Source organism: Aspergillus terreus, genomic scaffold (genome assembly GCF_000149615.1).
Source record: "Aspergillus terreus NIH2624 scaffold_12 genomic scaffold, whole genome shotgun sequence".
Lineage (NCBI taxonomy): Eukaryota > Fungi > Ascomycota > Eurotiomycetes > Eurotiales > Aspergillaceae > Aspergillus > Aspergillus terreus.
The window spans coordinates 1,311,429-1,328,916 of NT_165935.1; the positions used below are offsets into that span (position 1 = coordinate 1,311,429).

At 54.6% G+C, this 17,488-nt stretch overlaps 8 protein-coding genes across 8 annotated transcripts; 6 read left to right on the plus strand and 2 right to left on the minus strand.

Moving 5' to 3' along the window:
- Nucleotides 1–86: 86 nt before the first annotated feature.
- tpcI (questin oxygenase tpcI) lies at nucleotides 87–1,427 on the plus strand (the record flags this gene model as incomplete). Its single annotated transcript, XM_001217597.1, has 1 exon — nucleotides 87–1,427. One exon carries the CDS (start codon nucleotides 87–89, stop codon nucleotides 1,425–1,427), a length of 1,341 nt encoding a protein of 446 aa, XP_001217598.1.
- Nucleotides 1,428–2,048: 621 nt separating this feature from the next.
- ATEG_08460 (NAD(P)/FAD-dependent oxidoreductase) lies at nucleotides 2,049–3,551 on the plus strand (the record flags this gene model as incomplete). The annotated part of the gene is made up of 1 exon (XM_001217598.1): nucleotides 2,049–3,551. The coding sequence occupies one exon, from the start codon at nucleotides 2,049–2,051 to the stop codon at nucleotides 3,549–3,551; it is 1,503 nt and encodes a 500-aa protein (XP_001217599.1).
- A 607-nt stretch (nucleotides 3,552–4,158) lies between these two features.
- ATEG_08461 (uncharacterized protein) lies at nucleotides 4,159–4,902 on the plus strand (the record flags this gene model as incomplete). Its single annotated transcript, XM_001217599.1, has 1 exon — nucleotides 4,159–4,902. One exon carries the CDS (start codon nucleotides 4,159–4,161, stop codon nucleotides 4,900–4,902), a length of 744 nt encoding a protein of 247 aa, XP_001217600.1.
- Nucleotides 4,903–5,440: 538 nt separating this feature from the next.
- On the minus strand, nucleotides 5,441–6,495 carry ATEG_08462 (uncharacterized protein; the record flags this gene model as incomplete). The annotated part of the gene is made up of 2 exons (XM_001217600.1): nucleotides 5,441–6,094; nucleotides 6,304–6,495. The coding sequence occupies 2 exons, from the start codon at nucleotides 6,493–6,495 to the stop codon at nucleotides 5,441–5,443; spliced, it is 846 nt and encodes a 281-aa protein (XP_001217601.1).
- A 117-nt stretch (nucleotides 6,496–6,612) lies between these two features.
- Nucleotides 6,613–7,191, minus strand: ATEG_08463 (uncharacterized protein; the record flags this gene model as incomplete). Its single annotated transcript, XM_001217601.1, has 2 exons — nucleotides 6,613–6,947; nucleotides 7,065–7,191. The coding sequence occupies 2 exons, from the start codon at nucleotides 7,189–7,191 to the stop codon at nucleotides 6,613–6,615; spliced, it is 462 nt and encodes a 153-aa protein (XP_001217602.1).
- A 1,112-nt stretch (nucleotides 7,192–8,303) lies between these two features.
- Nucleotides 8,304–8,853, plus strand: ATEG_08464 (uncharacterized protein; the record flags this gene model as incomplete). Its single annotated transcript, XM_001217602.1, has 2 exons — nucleotides 8,304–8,379; nucleotides 8,447–8,853. The coding sequence occupies 2 exons, from the start codon at nucleotides 8,304–8,306 to the stop codon at nucleotides 8,851–8,853; spliced, it is 483 nt and encodes a 160-aa protein (XP_001217603.1).
- Nucleotides 8,854–9,497: 644 nt separating this feature from the next.
- On the plus strand, nucleotides 9,498–10,112 carry ATEG_08465 (uncharacterized protein; the record flags this gene model as incomplete). Its single annotated transcript, XM_001217603.1, has 2 exons — nucleotides 9,498–9,778; nucleotides 10,088–10,112. The coding sequence occupies 2 exons, from the start codon at nucleotides 9,498–9,500 to the stop codon at nucleotides 10,110–10,112; spliced, it is 306 nt and encodes a 101-aa protein (XP_001217604.1).
- A 1,465-nt stretch (nucleotides 10,113–11,577) lies between these two features.
- On the plus strand, nucleotides 11,578–13,287 carry ATEG_08466 (uncharacterized protein; the record flags this gene model as incomplete). Its single annotated transcript, XM_001217604.1, has 2 exons — nucleotides 11,578–12,222; nucleotides 12,697–13,287. The coding sequence occupies 2 exons, from the start codon at nucleotides 11,578–11,580 to the stop codon at nucleotides 13,285–13,287; spliced, it is 1,236 nt and encodes a 411-aa protein (XP_001217605.1).
- Between the last annotated feature and the right edge of the window lie 4,201 nt (nucleotides 13,288–17,488).

Consider the following 17,488-nt stretch of genomic DNA (forward strand, 5'->3'; position numbering starts at 1 on the left):
AAACGGGGCTCGATCCCAATTTCGCGCGTCACTGTTTCCGTAGGCACGCAACGGAAGCCTTCAACGTCGACGGTTCATCGCTCATAATGGCGACAGCTACGCAAATCTTCCTATCTCCAGACCATGCAGGAATTGCCCGCGTCAGCGAATGCCCCGTCGGGGCCATCGAAGCCGCCAATCACCTGTTGCAAACGAATCACGATGAACACCACATGTTCTGGCGACCGGTGGCCGGTCACAATCACCTCACGCATTCGGTATTGACCATTCTGGCCTTGGGGGGCGGGCCGGCAGAGCTCCAACGCGCCTTCGACGATGCCAGGGACATCCAACGGCCAATTCCCCCGGTCGATCGTCAGGTGGTCGAACAGCTAGGGGACCCCGAGCAATTCCGTTCGCGCATCGGTCAACTCGACCAGTACTCCAATTTTCTAGCCTTCTTCAGCCAGGAAATAGCTACCAAGGGCTACCGGGCGGTAGTGGACGAACACTGTTTCAGTGGCAGTCGCAACGCCGAGACCCTCTTTGCCCAGCTGTACGAAGGGCTCTACCACCCTGTCATTCACCTTGCCTTTGGCATCGAATTCGAGCAGCCGAGCATCGTCGCAGAAGCCTTAGCGCAGGTTGCTTCGCATGACTCGATGGGCATTGAAGCCTTCTTGATGGATTGTGAGGCAGAAGCAACGCAGTCGGCACATTCGGGAAGGACGCTCGTACAGTTGTTTCGCGATGCTGAAGCAGACGAAGCACTTCGACATGCGGCGGAGGGATTTGATGATGGTCCTGCCAGAGTCCGAGACGGAGTCTTGGGCCGCACCGCCAGGGCAATTACAGCCCTGGCGGCTCAATTCCGCGTCGACCCGCAGGACATCGAGCATCGGCTGGCGGAGATGATCAACTGTTCGGCCTTTATCACCGGTGCTGTGCAGCGGACCGGTAAACCGCGCAAGATTGACTTCTTCCATCTCCACACGGTCACCGCATCGCTTTCGATAGATATTTTAGTCCGACAGCCATGGATCAGTCCGGTGGTGAAAGCCCGTCTGGTGGAATGGAAGGCGCGGGTGGACCTCGTCTGGTACACGGCCACTGGTGCTGTCCAGCTACATCTCCCAAGCCTGCTCAACTATATGCCGACGTCCAGCGCGGGCATGGACTGGGCGGCTCTGTACCGAGCGGTGGCAGCGGTCCACGATGACGGGCATTTGGCGAAGCTGGTGCGGGCTCTGAAGAGCGGAGAAGCAGTCTCAAACCCATTTGAGAAGGGCGCCGGCGAGACGTTCCCGATTCAAGGCATTGCCTGGCTGAAGCTTGCGCAGATGGCGTACGACACTACGGTCGACCGGCCGATCGAACAGAAATGGATCTGGGGCATTGGATTTGATGAGAACTGGACGCATGTTTTGTCGCTAGAGTCGGAGAAATAGCTGCTTACCTGCTTCCTCTCTATGGACTATGAGATCTGCTATACCCTACCCTGTCTCTGCGTAGCGGTTGGTTGCATCCACCCTTCAGAATGTAATGCTGCGGTCAACTCAATGCGTTCTCGGGCCTTTACTCACTATGGTCTCTCGGATTGGCGGGCATAGAACGAGACGTCCGTTGCTGTAGCGTAAGGAACCGACACTGTACAGAACGAATGTCCGATAGGGGCGCTCTCGGATCATACACGGGTGAGCTTGACAATATGCCGACGTCGGGCCTTTCGGTTCTACACAGCCCCGTGCTGGGTGGGATATGAAGCCAAACAACGGCAGACCGGCTAATAAATACCCTTGGCTTCGGCCAGTGGCCCTCTCTTTTCTTCTAGTTTCTACAATCACACCAGACGAGCTTTTCTACACCCTCAGAATGTCTGTTCCGAACAAAACAACTGTCCTTGTCATCGGCGGAGGTCCGGCAGGATCGTACGCTGCGGCAGTCCTGGCGCGTGAGAATGTCGATACCGTCCTGTTGGAAGCGGAGAAGTTCCCTCGGTGAGGTTGCCGCGTCCCGCACCTCGCAGACCAAGACTGACTGTGCGGCGCAGCTACCATATTGGCGAGAGTATGCTCGCATCGATGCGCTTCTTCCTCCGGTTCATCGATCTAGAGGAGCAGTTTGATGCGTATGGGTTCCAAAAGAAATATGGCGCAACTTTCAAGATCAACTCTAAACGAGAAGCCTACACGGACTTCTCCGCCTCTCTCGGACCCGGAGGCTACGCCTGGAACGTCATCCGCTCCGAGGCAGACGATCTCATCTTCCGCTACGCCGGCGAACAGGGGGCGCATATCTTCGACGGGACCAAGGTTGACGATATTGAGTTTCTGTCATACGACGGCGCCGACGGGGCGAATTTCACTCCGGCCGCTTTTCTCGTCAACCCTGGCCGTCCGGTGGCGGCGACATGGTCTCGCAAGGATGGCACCCGTGGTCGGATCAAATTCGATTACCTGATTGATGCGTCGGGGCGCGCCGGAATTATTTCCACGAAGTATCTCAAGAACCGCACGGTTAATGAGGGGCTCCGTAACATTGCAAACTGGTCCTACTGGAAGGGCGCTAAGGTGTACGGCGAGGGCAGCGACCAACAAGGGTCCCCATTCTTCGAGGCTCTTACGGATGGCAGTGGCTGGTGCTGGGCAATTCCGCTGCACAACGGCACTCTGTCCGTTGGCGTGGTGATGCGCCAGGATCTGTTTTTCGGCAAGAAAAAGGCGGCCGGGTCACCGGGCTCGCTCGAGATGTACAAGTTATGCTTGCAGAGCGTGCCAGGGATCAGCGGGCTGCTCGAAGACGCCGAGATTGTCTCGGACGTGAAGATGGCTTCCGACTGGTCGTATAGCGCTTCCGCCTATGCAGGACCGCATTTTCGTGTGGCCGGGGACGCCGGCTGCTTTATCGATCCCTATTTCTCATCGGGCGTCCATCTCGCGCTGGTAGGGGGCCTCTCCGCGGCGACAACGATTCAGGCAGTCCGCCGTGGCGAGACCAGTGAATTTAGCGCAGCCAAGTGGCACTCAAGCAAGGTTACCGAGGGATATACGCGGTTCCTTCTGGTAGTTATGGCGGTGCTCCGCCAGCTGCGGAAACAGAATGCAGCGGTCATCACTGACGACAAAGAAGAAGGGTTCGATACAGCGTTCGGGCTCATCCAGCCTGTTATCCAGGGGCAAGCAGACACTGGCGAATCTGAACAGCAGCGCATGGTTGCGGGAGTCCAGTTCTCGCTAGAGCGGTTCGGCCAAGCGACGCCGGAAGCCCAGCGGGCTCTTCTCGACAAGGTGCAGTTTGCGGGGCAAAATGCGGAGGAGCTAGAGAAGCTAACCGCCGATGAGTTGGCGGTGCTGCACAACATCATCGGCCGACAGCTTAAAATGACTAAAGTGGAGAAGAATCTGGATAATTTCACTCGTGATGTGATTGACGGTTGGGCGCCCCGAGTCGAGCGTGGGAAGTTGGGATTGCAACGCGCCGACACAAGTATCATGACGGCGGAGATGAAGGATCTTTTCCAGTTGAACCGATCCTTGGATTCGACCAAAGCTGGCATTCAACTACCAGCCTAATCCGGTCATTCTTGGCCAGGGTATGTCAACGTGATTAAGGGTATCCGCTATGCTACTCTGCCCTGATATATGTTGTATCGGTGCAAAGCCCACCACCAGAGTGATTTGTATCTTGTTTTAGGTTAGAAGATAGTCACCACCAATTCATCAGGTTTGTCTTACATAGTGTCCTTCCATATCCTCGCTCGGCGACTGGGGATTATCTTCGAGGACATTCTTCCCAGTGTCCCGTCCCTGCTGCGCGCATATGGTACTCGCGCGAGCCAAATTTCCAGCGCCATGGACAACGCTCCAGGCGCGCCACAAGGCGTGAAAAAGGAGTCTTTGACCAACACTTGGGAATCGACAGCGCGAGTATTTGGGCGAGTGCGACGAGCGGCCCCTCAGCACTCTGCATGCATCTCCTGGCCTGCATGTTGGCTCGTATCTGGTCGCCACAGGAAGCAACAGCGATCTGGGTCGAGCTAGATGAGCATCGGCGCCAAATCATCAAAGCACAAGCTTCGGAGGCACACACAGCTACAGGAAACTTTAATGTTTCCCAACTTGCAGCGGTTCATGACATTGGCAGAGACGCTCTTGAAGGTTGGGATGCCAGCGCCCGAGCATGGCTCCAGGTTGCGGACGGCGCGAAGAAGAAACAACAAATTCAGGTGCAGCTCATCGTCAACAATTTATCCGTCGCCGTCAAGACCAGGGGACCTCTGACGAAGAACAAACCCTCCATGCTACCGGGGCACCCGAGGAGAACCTGCACGAGAACGTTATTCTCAACCTTTGCCGGGCCCTAAAGACTTTAGATAAGTTGGTATCAGGGAATCCACAGAGAATATCAGATAGTGGAGTCTTGCTTGCAATGATCTCGTGGCACCTATACCCAGATCTCATTGTGCTGGACCGGAAAGCCCTAGACATCTCTCAGGGAGATCAACTAGTGCATGAGGGTGGAATTACGACCATTTCTGTCTCGACTTCGTCTAATACCAACGGCAAACAAGATGGCGTTTACTGGTCACTGCCGCTTGCCAACCTTCGTTATTATGGGAAAGTTCGGCGTGAGCGATCCTCATTCCATGACTCGAAATTGACACTTTCAGAGCTCCAGGCACTAGCACTCGGAGCTTCTTTAGAGGCACCCGATACTGCCGTACTGGCAAGTTCAATTCTCAATGCTCTGTGGGGATATTGCTATACGATATGCGAGACTTCGCCCTATGCAAACATAGAATTGTGGCAAGACCCGAATGCTTTTCGTCGTGGGATGACGCCGAGGGAGCAAGTCGACAAATACAGCAGAGCCATGCAGTACATACGTGCCCTACGAGGGGGTATAACACTCCTGCTCTCTTAGGACAAAAAAGACCAAGAAGTTGCAATACATCTTGTCAGGTATGGAGCCAATAATGCCAAATCCTGGATCGGAAATCACACAAAGCATAAGCAAAATTTCTTCGACATGGCCTATGTTCCATCTCTCCTCAAGCTCATCAATAGCGCACATACGCGAGTTCAGCTACTCCTTCAGTTGTGCCCTCAGGACCGCACGTTCTCAGAAGCGTACATGATTCGTTACCTCAAGGATGACAACTCCTGGGGTTATGTGCCCCTCGTCCGGGCGACTAGGGAAATGCCACATACAAGTAAAAGAAGAAAGGTTGAGACTGTCCCTGTGGGACCCTTCGCTGAACTGAAACCTCCGCCTGATGAAAACTGGATCTTTCATACCCCAGCATCCCCTAGCCACGCTATGATGATGGATAGGGTAGTGCATGCAGAAGAGGTGCCCAACTCTGATCCGGCTTCTGACTTTCTGAACGATGACCCGGATGAAAGGACGCCTGTAGGGTTTGGCCTTCGGCTGGGTTCCTATGAACTTGCAGCAGTGTTCGTTAGAAACGACGCAACAACGTTCCTGCGTGGAGGGGGGCTCGCGCGGCGCGGGCGACTGTTGCTCCAGCCAGGTGTCGAGCTGATCGACGAATGGCCGCACCAGCCACAGGTAATAGATCATGAGCTCGCCGACCTCTTGCGGCACGGATCGGTGGATAATCTTCGCGTCGTTGCTGGCATAAAAGTCCTTGTGGTACGCGATGACCAATGTGACCAGCCTGTTGTTGAGATATATATTCCGGCGGATGTTGGTATCTGTGTTCATATGCTGGATACTCGGCAGCTCGGGCGCGAAAGTCGCCCATCGTGAAGCGCAGCTCCTTGTACAGCCGCTCGTCAGTCCCCTGCCACATGATGTGGCCGGGGGTAGTGCTGTTGTAATGCACCCGCAGCCCGTACGTCCGCCAGTCCAGCAATGTCTGCATCGCCGCGGGGTCGAGCCACAGCGCCTTCTCGACGACGAAAAACCGCGCGATCTTGATGACCCGCGATAAGATGGGGGGATAGCTCTTGGGGTCGCGCCAGCCGTCCCGGCCGCGGCCTAGCACCGCCATCACGCACACCAGCGCGCTCTCGTACTCGTGGGTGCGGTGGCGCTGGTTCAGCAGCTCGACGCAAAACTCGAGGCACGCCCGTTCGCGCGGCTCGAGCAGCTACGGCTGCAGCGCCTCGTCCAGATCCGGGGGCTCAGGCGGCGGCGGCGGCGGCTCAGCTGCTGCACTAGCTACCACAGCCGCGCCTATTTCGGCTGCGGCCGCGCCGTGGACTGGTACAGCGGGCTCTTCCAGGCCTGCGGGTGCTGCGTGCGCGCAAAGAACCCGAGCATCGGCTGCCACGGCTGCACGTGTTTCTTCACGCTCACCGCGTCCATGTACGCCAGCAACGGCCGGTGCGGCAGCTCGTGGGCCTGCGTGCGCACCGCCTCCATGCGGATCGCCTGCCTGCAGTACGACACCGTCCGCTGGCTCTTCCGCGCTAGCTGGTCCATGGTGTGGTACAGGAGGCGCACCCCCTGCTCCACGGGGTCGGCCGTGTCGGGGTCGGGCGGCTCCATACTGCGCAGCAGGTCAGGGGGGGCGGGGGGGCGGGGGATGTCTTTCAGATACTCCGTTCACCGCATTATGCGCAGCCACGGGTTGGCGTCGTGGAGCTGCGTGGGCTCGGTGGGGGCCTATCGGCTGGCGGCCTCCGCCTGCTCCCACGCCTCCACGACCGCATCGACCGCCTGCTGCGCCTGGTCCGGCGGCGGCGGCAGCAACGCGCGGCCGTGCGGGAACCGGATGTGGATGTAGTGCGAGCCCGCGCGCGACGGGAACAGCTGCTGGTAGGAGACTACCTCGTCCGACCGCTGCAGCTCGGCCTCCCGCGCGGCCTGCTGCGACTGGGGGCCCGGCCGCGCTCGGAGTACTAGGACCACTGGTGGACCGCCTGCCAGTGCTTCCGCATGGACTTCATGTTGGCGACGAGATAGTGGCAGGTCGCCGGGTCGCGGCGGCATAAGAGGCCCTACGAGAAGCAGGGAATAATTAGCAGCGGCTCGTCGAGGCAGTGGGGGATGTCGACGGCCTGACTGTTACGCGCCACGTCCGTCCACTGCGCAATCGACTGGAGCATCGGCCGCACGGTCTGGTGGTCGAGCTGGTGATGTCGCTTGCGATGTCGCTCCGCCTCGGCGCCAGACGCCATACCGACACTGCCGGCAGATCATCACCTGGAGGCGCGGGATTCGCTCAAAGAGCATGTCGGCCATAGTACTGTTCCTGTGAACAGTAGATTGAGTAAGGTTGAGATGCGGGAGGTACGGTAGGGAGTTATATATATCTACGGTAAGTGAGCTGCGGTGAGGCGCTACCCTATCCAACTCTCCCGGCTTACCCTCTAACTTTACAGCCACATTACTGATCAGCCTTAGGGGGTCTTGTACTAAAAATTCGCTATAGTAGATTTAAGGCCTATATCTACTAACTGGCGAAATTATAGACAGATATCTAATAAACTGGGGTGGCTCACTCAATGGCGAATCTCAATAGGATAGATGGTTCTGCTGATTTTCTGAGCCAATCAGCGCGCTTCCTTACCCACACCCTACATAGGATATATCTTCAGCCCATTATGCCCGGTAAGTTAGGATTCTCCTCGGAGGTGAGTTGAGATGAGGGGAGGAGCGAGGGAGGGCGACAACGCGGACCATGGGACCGGCAGGCACCTAGCTAGGCCTCCTAGCGGGCCCTCACCGAGGCCCTCACCTAGGTCCCTGCCATGCCTCCAGGCAAGCCCTCGCGCCGGCTACCGCGCAGGCCACTCGGCGGGCCCCCAGGCGGATCCTCATCGGCTAGGCAGTCGCCTGTGAACTGCTGGGCGCCCAGGCGCGAGTTACCGGGGAATTCACTAGGCACCGGGTGGACTTCACCGAGGCCCATTACTACAAGTAAGCAAACTATCACGGTAAGCCAGTGAAGTTATAGCGGGTGATCAGGTGATAATCACTAGAGAGGACTGGAATACTGGGAGGCCCTGGGAGAAGTGAAGCCACCAAGCCGCGGGGCCCGTCACTCTCCACCGGCAGGATCCGTCATTCATTCCAAGTGGCCACGTCGCCCTCCCGCCTACTATAAAGGGCCCTGTCTTCCCCCCTGAGACCCTCTGACTTGCTTCCTCTCCCACACCACTACCCGGACCAGTCGTTGACCCTTGGCCGTCGATCCAGGTCACTGAAGCAGATGAATGGCCAGACGCATTTGTTCGGCGACAGAGCCAGCACACAAGCTCCAGTGGTGGTGTTTGACAATTGTCAAACCACCTCGACAGCCATATATGACACCTTACATCCCACTAAGTGGGTTGCCTATCTTTGGTAGTGTCATGGTCATTTTAGTGGACAACAATTCCGCTGCTGGGATAGACCTCACTGAGGAGGCTAATCCACTTTTATATTCCGGTCAGTATATGTCGAGGGAACCTGGGATGGCAAATCACTTGATTGGAGATGACTGACGACTAACTAGGAACGGAGCGAGGCTCCATCCACATTGGTATGTTAGTGGGCGTTCCGCCTGGCAGAGCGCTTGGCCTCTTGGGGCACCCAAGGTGCGGGTTGCCTCAGCACCGACAGTCTACCTTGGGGGATGCCTTTTGTGGCGCCGGCGGCGGATCCTGTGGTGCTAGGAAAGCTGGCGTCCACAACGAATGGGCGGTGGATTTCTCCAATCACGCCCTTGAGACCGATGGGCGTCATTTCCCCACGACGGACTGGTGGCAGGCAGAGGTCAACCGCTTCCGAAGCCTCAATTACAACTACCTCAGGGTTGACATCCTTCATAGATCGCCTCCCTGTCAGCCGTCCACCCCGGCACCGGACACGCCGACCCCAGCCCTGCCGGCTTCCCTGCCTCTCACCTGCCGGTTGCACTGACTCTCACTGCACCTGCCTCTTCCGCGGAACCTTACTGCCCCGGCCTATTGCGCGCAGGGCCGCGCGCACGGGGTCTATTCTGGGTAGCGCTCTTCTTAATAATCGAAGCGAATTGGGTGATAGGGGAGGCCGGCACGTAAATCCCCCACCACAGCTGGGCGGTGGCCCTTATTCCTCGGGCGGATAGCCGGCCCTAACGCGGCGAGGCCTTATCCAGTGACACCGATCGCAGTGTCACCATACAGAACAGTCCCACGAACAGCTCCAGCCCAATCCAACTCGATCCGGATGAAGACTCTTTCACCCGTACCTCCACCCCAGACATTCAGAAGGTCGTCGACCTTACCGAAGATCCCCAGCATCTCAAAGAAGGCGACTACCTTTCCAACAAGGATTTGCAGATCCGTCTTGATCATTGGGAGACGCCTGACAAGAGCCAACCTGCGTCGCCTAATGGCAATACTTCTGTCTCCGAAAAACGTGATATTCAAGAGATTTACATCAATAGGATTCTTTACTGAGTGGGCCAATCCCTGGCACTCCACGACCAGACATATCGTTGAGTGACGTCCCTTTTGACCGACGCAAATGGGACAGTGGACTTCTTTAGCCGAAGATTAGGGAAAGCCCAAACCCATATCAGCATGTACATCCCCAGGTCGGAAAATGAGTTGGTTTGGATTGTCAATGAGACGGAAGCTGTTCCTCTCACAGCAGTCAAGCGATTCGTCAAGATCAACCGCACAAACTTCGGTTACATCGAAAAAGACTCATTAAAGTCTGCAAAACCGACGGAGCTCTTCGGCCGCTTGAAGGAAGTCATTCTCAGTGCCGAAGACGCAAAATATACTCTCTTGGCTAAGAAAGAAATCTTAGTGGAGAATCTGGCATTCGAAGAAGCCGACATGGGGTTCAACGTGAAACTGTCTGTTCTGTGACATGTGTGGTGAGGAAGGTTCAGCGCGTAATGGCACGGCGCCTTTACCACGGTAAGCGCTACTCTCCAGGACAGTGGGTCAGATCTGATCGGAATCTACCCTGGGATCCAGCCGGTAACCTAAGGAATGCCGCCGCTGCAGGGCGGGACTGCTACTGGGTGTACCCCGATCTTCCGAGGCCACTAAGACGGCTGCGCGGATGGCTGAACGCCGCGGACCGAGCAACAGTCGGCTGCTGTTGCCGGACCAGGGGATTTTCAGATGTTAAAGCGGATTAGTAGGTCTGATCTTGGTAGGCGCCCGGGCAACCAATGCTACTAGAATTATGTACTCTCTTATTCAGTAGAATATTAGGATGAAAGTCCCAGGGGATTTACTACTTAATAAATCACTGTCGGCTATTTCTTAGAAGGACCTCTCCCCTCCGAAAACCCCCACTACATGGCGGATCGCTATGCCGACAGAGGACGGTCTAACTTTATGATCTTCTATCTACGGTCCGGTCGATTCGGGGTACTTTCCGCCGGTGGCCCGGGGTTTCGGGCCTTTGACTGGAAGTCTATACCAAGTTACAGGCGATTCTACCGACGGCCGGCGCGGAAAAGCGAGACATCTGGTCGCACGGGTAGACTCCGATAGAGAACCCGGTCCTGTGGTGTAGGGATCTCGCTAGAGGTTCGAGCGGTCTCCGAGGCAAGGAGTACAATTAAAGTTATGCCAAGCTTCTAGTACAGGATCTCCGGGCCCAATCAGAGAGCCGGCCGCCGCAGAGCCGCGGGCCCTAACCGGCCAAAATCCCTTTTCCTGTCCGCCGACAGGTCGCGGCGCCGTATCGCCATTCAATAATATATTTTATCTCACTCACTCGATCGGGAGACCGCCGACAGCCTTGATTTCGAAAATATATAGGATTCCCGTGCTACATTACCGAAGGTTGAACTTCCCTACCTGTCACCGATCGATCGAAGAGCGGCCTCTCTGTTTCCCGCGTAGTTAAGGGTAACAGAATAGATAAAGGGAATATTCCTACCTGGGGTTGCGGTCTCTACCCTGGCGTGAAGAAAGTAGAGAATAATGGGATTCTCCGCTAAAGACTTGTAGCGACTAAAGACGACCCGGATCAAGTAATACAGAGATCTTTATCTTTCAAACAAGCAACCCTTAGATTCACCGGAAGAAATCAGTCCATTCAATAAAAGAGGTCTTGAATTCTGCGGGCGGTCGGAAGCCTGCTTATTGCTGATTCTGAATCAGAAATCTACCGGATCTCTACGTTGTGTTATTCCTCTCTGCCAACCTAGTCCTTCTGTTACTTTCACCCTGATCGTACTACATCCACTCCTCCGGTCCTGCGGTTTAAACTCTACCTCATAATCTGAACACGATATCTTAGGATTGCCCTGAGCCTCACCTTACTCCCTCAACATCATCCCTACCCATTGCTTCAAATCTCATCTCTCTATCGGATCATCTTACCTGCCTCTCCATCTCCACCTCACCTGACAACCGACGCACAATATCTGAGTGTCGCTCTAAACCTCACCTGGCTACCGCAACCTTGTCCCTGCCAATCGCTCTGAACCGCACCTTCTGCGCTGAATCTCTCACCGATCGGTCGCTCGACCCCCTACCTCACTATCACCCTCTCTGACACGCCTCTCACTCAACATCTCACCTATCTCCCTGAATACCTGATCTGCCGAACACTGGAGTAAGTTAGCGATCCCTCTTGCTGGTTCCAAGGACCGGGGAGAAGATAATCCAAGATACGAACCACCGCTAGATTATGGCGTCCCACACCGCGGCGATCCCCCCGATGCCACACCCCAGCAGCAATGGGGCCACCTTGGCGACCTATCTCGAGCATCTGGCGACGCAGGGCCGCGCGCACGGGGTCTATGTGCACCCCCAGCCGCTCACCTTTGCGGACGGCGCAATGAAAGCCAATTGGCGGGACGCGTTTACGGCGGCCGACAACCTGCAAGGCCGGGGGCTTTATAGCGAGTTCCTCCGCGCCCCTAAAGGCGGCTGTGTCGTCTGGGTAGCGCTTTTCTCGACGGTGGAGGCCAATTGGGTGAAAGGGGAGCCCTGGCAGCAGATCCCGCTGCACTGCTGGGCAGTGGCCCTCATTCCGCGGGCAGACAGCCAACCGCGACGAGCGCTGCTGCTGTATAATGTCGATCCCATCCGGCCCGACCCCGCCCAGTTGAGCGAGCCACGCGCGCTCGAGCGGACCCGCACATACCTGAGTAGGACACAGAATCGCTTCCTCGAGCGCTGCCGCAAGGACAAGGTGGTCAACGAGATTGTGTGGCACAACGCAGACCCGCAGTATGTGGGCCGCGGCGAATGTCTCCAGCGCAGCCTAGAATGGATCCAGTCGATGATAGCGGTGGGCGGACAGTTGTTTACGGGGGCAGACGACCGGCGCGTGCGCGGGTTCCGGACCTGTCGGTTTCGGTAGGAGAACAACCGGGTCCTGTATCTAGCGATGACCACGATAGCCAGAGAATACAGGGTCTATTGATCGGAATGCGGTGCTGGTCGGATCACCGGCGCGGTTGTGGCGCGGCTGACCATCCTAATATCTCTATCATGAGCGCTGCCCAGGCCAGGTACCGACAGGACTTCCCAGAAAGAGCTGATAGGGCGTAACGTGAATGGCGGCCAACAAAGGAGGAACACAAAGGCCGGCCCGGCATCTCTAATTCTTGCCACCGGAATAAAGCCGCTCCACACAGAAACACAACAGATTTCTTTTGAATCTTCTGTTCTTTATTTGCTATCTAGCCAGGCCTTTAAGAGACTGCCGCCTTCGCAGCCAACCTCTCTTCATCTCTCTCTTCCCTTTCACCGCGCCCTGCGATCCAAATCATCTTTCTATCTCTCTTCCCAACCATGGTAGGTTACGCCTCACAATACCATGAATCCGCGATCTAACTCGGGCCGCCAACAGTGTGACTGTCGGTCGGAGGAGCGGCCCGCCGTCCAGGTGACCGTGCAGCAAGCCGCCTGCGGCCCGATGCGATTCTTTCAGGACACGGTGACCATCCCTCTCTGCGACTGCCTCACCTTCAATGACGTCCGGCAGCGCATTCACACAACCTGGGCGCGCGAGGGGGATCGGCCGATTATCCAGTGGGAGGGCCTGGAATTCCAGCTGGGGGCACGTCAATGGGGGGTCGGCGAGGGACATGGGAACTACGACTGGAGTGATCGGATTGACCTCCAAATTGCGGACCCGGGTTGGGAGCGCCTCTGCATCACGGCGTGGGTCGTCCGCGCCCCGCCGGCCGAGGGGGCCTGCTCTCCCACCTGCCAGGTCCCCTTTGACCAGCAACCGTGGATCCCGGTGGAGGTGACCACCGAGCCCCTGCGGCAATGGAGCATCCGCTCGGTGACCATCCGTATCTGCAACTGTACCAGCTTTGACCGGGCCGCGCAGCTGATTGAGGGCCGCTGGCAGCGCGGCGGCGGGCCGCCCATTCTCCAGTAGACGCGACTGGAGGTGGCGACCGCCGAAGGGACCTGCGCGGTCGACGACGACTCGGCCTTAGAGGACTGGGGTCTCCCGATCGATGTCGCCTGTGATAGTCCGTGGCTGTCTTCGGTGAGCCTGCATGCGGTGATTGTTGTCCTGGCGCCGGAGGATACTGAAGCAGGGAGCCCATGGATGGGGGCAGCGTAGGGAGGCCGAGACTCCCAGGCGATTGATCGGTGGAATGGACAGCTACACTGGGCGGGGAGGGATAAAGGTGACGGAATCTACGCGGGACCTGATACAGACACTACAGAATTCTGAGGGGATACTCCAAAGATTAAAAGGATCAAGCAGGGGCGAAAAAGTGACTCAGTTGTAGAATACAGGATATGGCTCTCTCCCAACCGATGGCGGAATATTCTTAAATAGAGAAGAATACACAGTACACGATGGTCGAGTCGGCCCGGACGATCTAAAGACTCTTGTTGGACCGTTGCAATATAAGGACAGACGATAGGTTGTCGACGACACGACGTCTGCTGGAGTAAGTTAAAGACTCCAGACAATCGCGGAGATAGGTAGAAGGCACCGCTGCGATCGGACCGCTCTCATCCACGACTAAGTAGCCCAGACAGCAGCCCAGCCCCCTGCACTACGATGAAGATACAATGATCGCAAGCGAGGCTAGCCGGCAGGCAGGCAGGCAACTGGCCGGTTAGGTAGGTGGCCCGACCCGGCCGATCGGCAGGGAGCTAGGGACGTAGATAACGAAAGACCTCAGTTATCTCTGACGTGGAATAGGATTCTGATAGGAAAGGAAAGGCCCGGTCAGATAGATCGAAAAGAAGGATAGAGTAATTGATTCGTGAAGGCTGAATAGACAGGCAGAGAGATAACGTAGTTCACAAGTAAGCGCCGCACCTAAACGAGCGTCGCACCTTCCGCATTTTAGACGCAACCAAAAACTTCATCTAATTCAACCACCAACCATGCCTCCAAAAGCGCGTCAATTTTCAAAAGATTTGAATAGGAAAGAGGGTAGAGTTTTACTAGCAGTTTCTGCTTTAAAAAAAATCAGAAATCTTTAGTATTCGTGAAGCGGCTCGCATTTACAATGTCTCCGAAACAACTCTTCGACGACTACGCGGTATATCTACGCGTGCAGAAACACGCGCCAACAGCCATAAAATAACTCAAAACGAGGAGGAATCGCTCGTACAATGGATATCATCGCGAGATCGACGCGGAGCGGCTCCCCGACCTTCCCATATTCGAGAAATGGCCAATGTTCTTCTTGCTGCGCGCGGTACGACGCCTATTCAATCAGTCGGCCAGAACTGGGTTAGCAACTTTATTAAACGACGCCCGGAGATAAAAACTCGCTATAGTCGACGCTATAATTATCAACGAGCAAAATGCGAAGACCCTAAGATAATTAGGGAGTGGTTTGACCGCGTATAAATCACTATACTGCAACACAGGATTGTAGCGGAGGATATCTACAATTTTAACGAGACTGGCTTCGCTATGGGCCTTGCAAATACTGCTTTAGTAGTTACTAGAGCTAATTACTATGGCAAAGCGTCTGTCGTACAGCCAGGCAATCGGGAGTGGGTCACTTCAATCAAATGTATCAATTTTACTGGCTGGGTGCTTCCTCCATGCATTATCGTCAAAGGAAAAGTCCATATACAGGGCTGGTATGAAAATATAGAGCTCCCACGCGATAGCAGGATTGAAGTTAGTCCTAATGGATGGACTACTGACAAAACAGGCCTTCGCTGGCTTAAAAATATCTTCATTCCTTATACTTCTAGTCGTCCGACTGGAAAATATCGCCTTCTGATCCTTGACGGCCATGACAGCCACCTTACGCCTCAATTCAATCAGCTCTGCAGCGAAAATAACGTGATTCCAATCTACATGCCTGCTAATTCTTCCCACAAGCTTCAACCTCTGGATGTTAGCTGCTTTGCGCCTTTAAAAAAGGCGTACGGAGCGTTGATAGATCAGAACGCGCGTTTAAGAGTCAATCATATTAACAAATTCGACTTTTTAAAGGCCTTTCCAGCTGCCCGCAGAAGCGCTTTTCAACCAGAAACTATTAGAAATAGTTTCGCAGGCGCGGGCCTCGTTCCATTCAATCCAGATAGGGTGCTCAGTCAGTTAAGAATTCAACTAAAGACCCCTACACCACCAGGCAGTCGATCAACGAATTCAGCGCCGAAAACACCCTATACTACAAAGCAGTTAGAAAAGCAGGCATCTGCTGCAAGAAAACTACTGAGAGAACGCGCGTACAGCCTTTTACCGCTGCTAGAAACGCGTTTAGACAAGATTATTAAAGATCATAAAATAGCTTTATATAAGCTTATTCTTGCGCGTGACGAACGGCGCGATCATCGTGCTAAGAATAAATAGAATAGTCAAAAACGCAAGCGCTCTAATAGGCAGCTAGCTCTTGCAGAGGGGCCACCTATTCAGGAAAGCCTAGAGCGATTCCAGCGCGAGAATAAGATTAATAAAGCTCAGAATGCGCTTCCTATAGATCCTGCACTTTCTGCAGTTGGACCGCGCGTACAAGCCCCCCCCGCAGTATTCTAATTGTCAGATTCAGGGACATACTAGAGTTAGATATCCGATTCCACTTAGTAATTAGTTTTTAGATAGAAATTCAATTGCTTGGTTGATAAAAGCTCTAGTATTTAGCCCACGGGCAGAATTCTATAGGAGGTGCGGCGCTCGCTTGTGAACGACGTTATATATATATATATAGGGGTCCAAAGTCTCCTGAGCCGCGCGCAGCTATCCTAGCAGCTCTAGAAAGCAGGCAATCGCCAACCGCGCTCGCAAAGGTATACCACTACCGTCGTCAAACAATGTACGACACTAAAAAACGCTTCTTGCAACTCGCTACGCTCAATTCTCGACTGCGCAGTAAATAACCCGAAAAGTGAAACCCTTAATCTAAGCGGTATATCTATCGTTGAGTCCGCCGGAACCCCCAATGGTCAGAAAAAGCCCTGGTTGCCAGCCCCCCTGGAGGCAGCTTAAAATTAACAATTCCGCGCGTTTTACGCAAAGACAACCTGTGTAAGTGGAAAAAGAAGAAGAGAATACTGATTGGACCTCATAGTGCCCGAAAGCGCTCTGAATTCGCGTGTTCATAGCGCGATGTTATGTTACCGGCTAAAGAGAAAGGCTGTTTTCAGACGAATGGTCCGTCCAACACAAAACTAATAATGCAACCTAATTCGTCTGTAGATTCTCGAACAAAGCCTCCCGACGCGATCGTGTAAACCTCGTGAACCACCGAAAAGATATCTTGCAAATCATATAGAGAGCTATATTGTACGGTGGCCGCTCAGAGTTAATGATTATAGATCGAGACGAACACGCGCCTAACAGCGGATTTTCAACGCAATCCTATCTTCGCTACCTAAAAGAAGGCCTTCTCCTAATCTACACACCCAGAACCATCTTGTAGTAAGATAACACGCGTATACATACTTCTGCAGCCACAAGAAACCAGTTTAAACGTCATAGGATTTAGGTTCTAGATGCGCCGTCATATTCGCCTGATTGAAACCCCATTAAGCCCGTCGGGAATCTCCTCCACAGAGAGCTTCTAGAGCTTTACCCATTTCGCTTTCGATCAGGAAGATCTCGCGTCAATGAGGCGACTTTGAAGCATGCAATGAAGGAGGCGTGGCAGGCCATGCCGCAAAATACGATTGATCGTTTAATCGATTCTATGCTGCGCCGACTGCAGGCAGTATCCTCTGTTCGCGGTTGGTATACAAAATCCGAGTGGAAATTAACGACGGAACGAGGTTTCTGTCTACAGAGTGATGTGTAGCGAAGTTATTTGCATTCAAAAAGCGGTCATTTTTTTGAACAATTGAAGTGTCAGGAGACTTTGGACCCACGATGTCTATATATATATATTAATCATCTGTCACGTTGTAGTGAGTTTCTGATAGGAAAGGAAAGTCTTGGTCAGATATATATAATGGATAGAGAGAGCGGTCGATTGATTAGTTCGATGGATCGGCCTGGAGTTAGACCTCCAGGCCGACCTCGGGTCGGACCACTGGTCAAACAGGTCAAATAGGTGGTCCGGCCTCGGTGGGCAGGGAGGCAACTAGTCAAGCAGATCAGGCAGGCCTCTAAGCAGGCCGCCAGCGAGACCTCCAGTCAGACCTCGAGGCAGAGA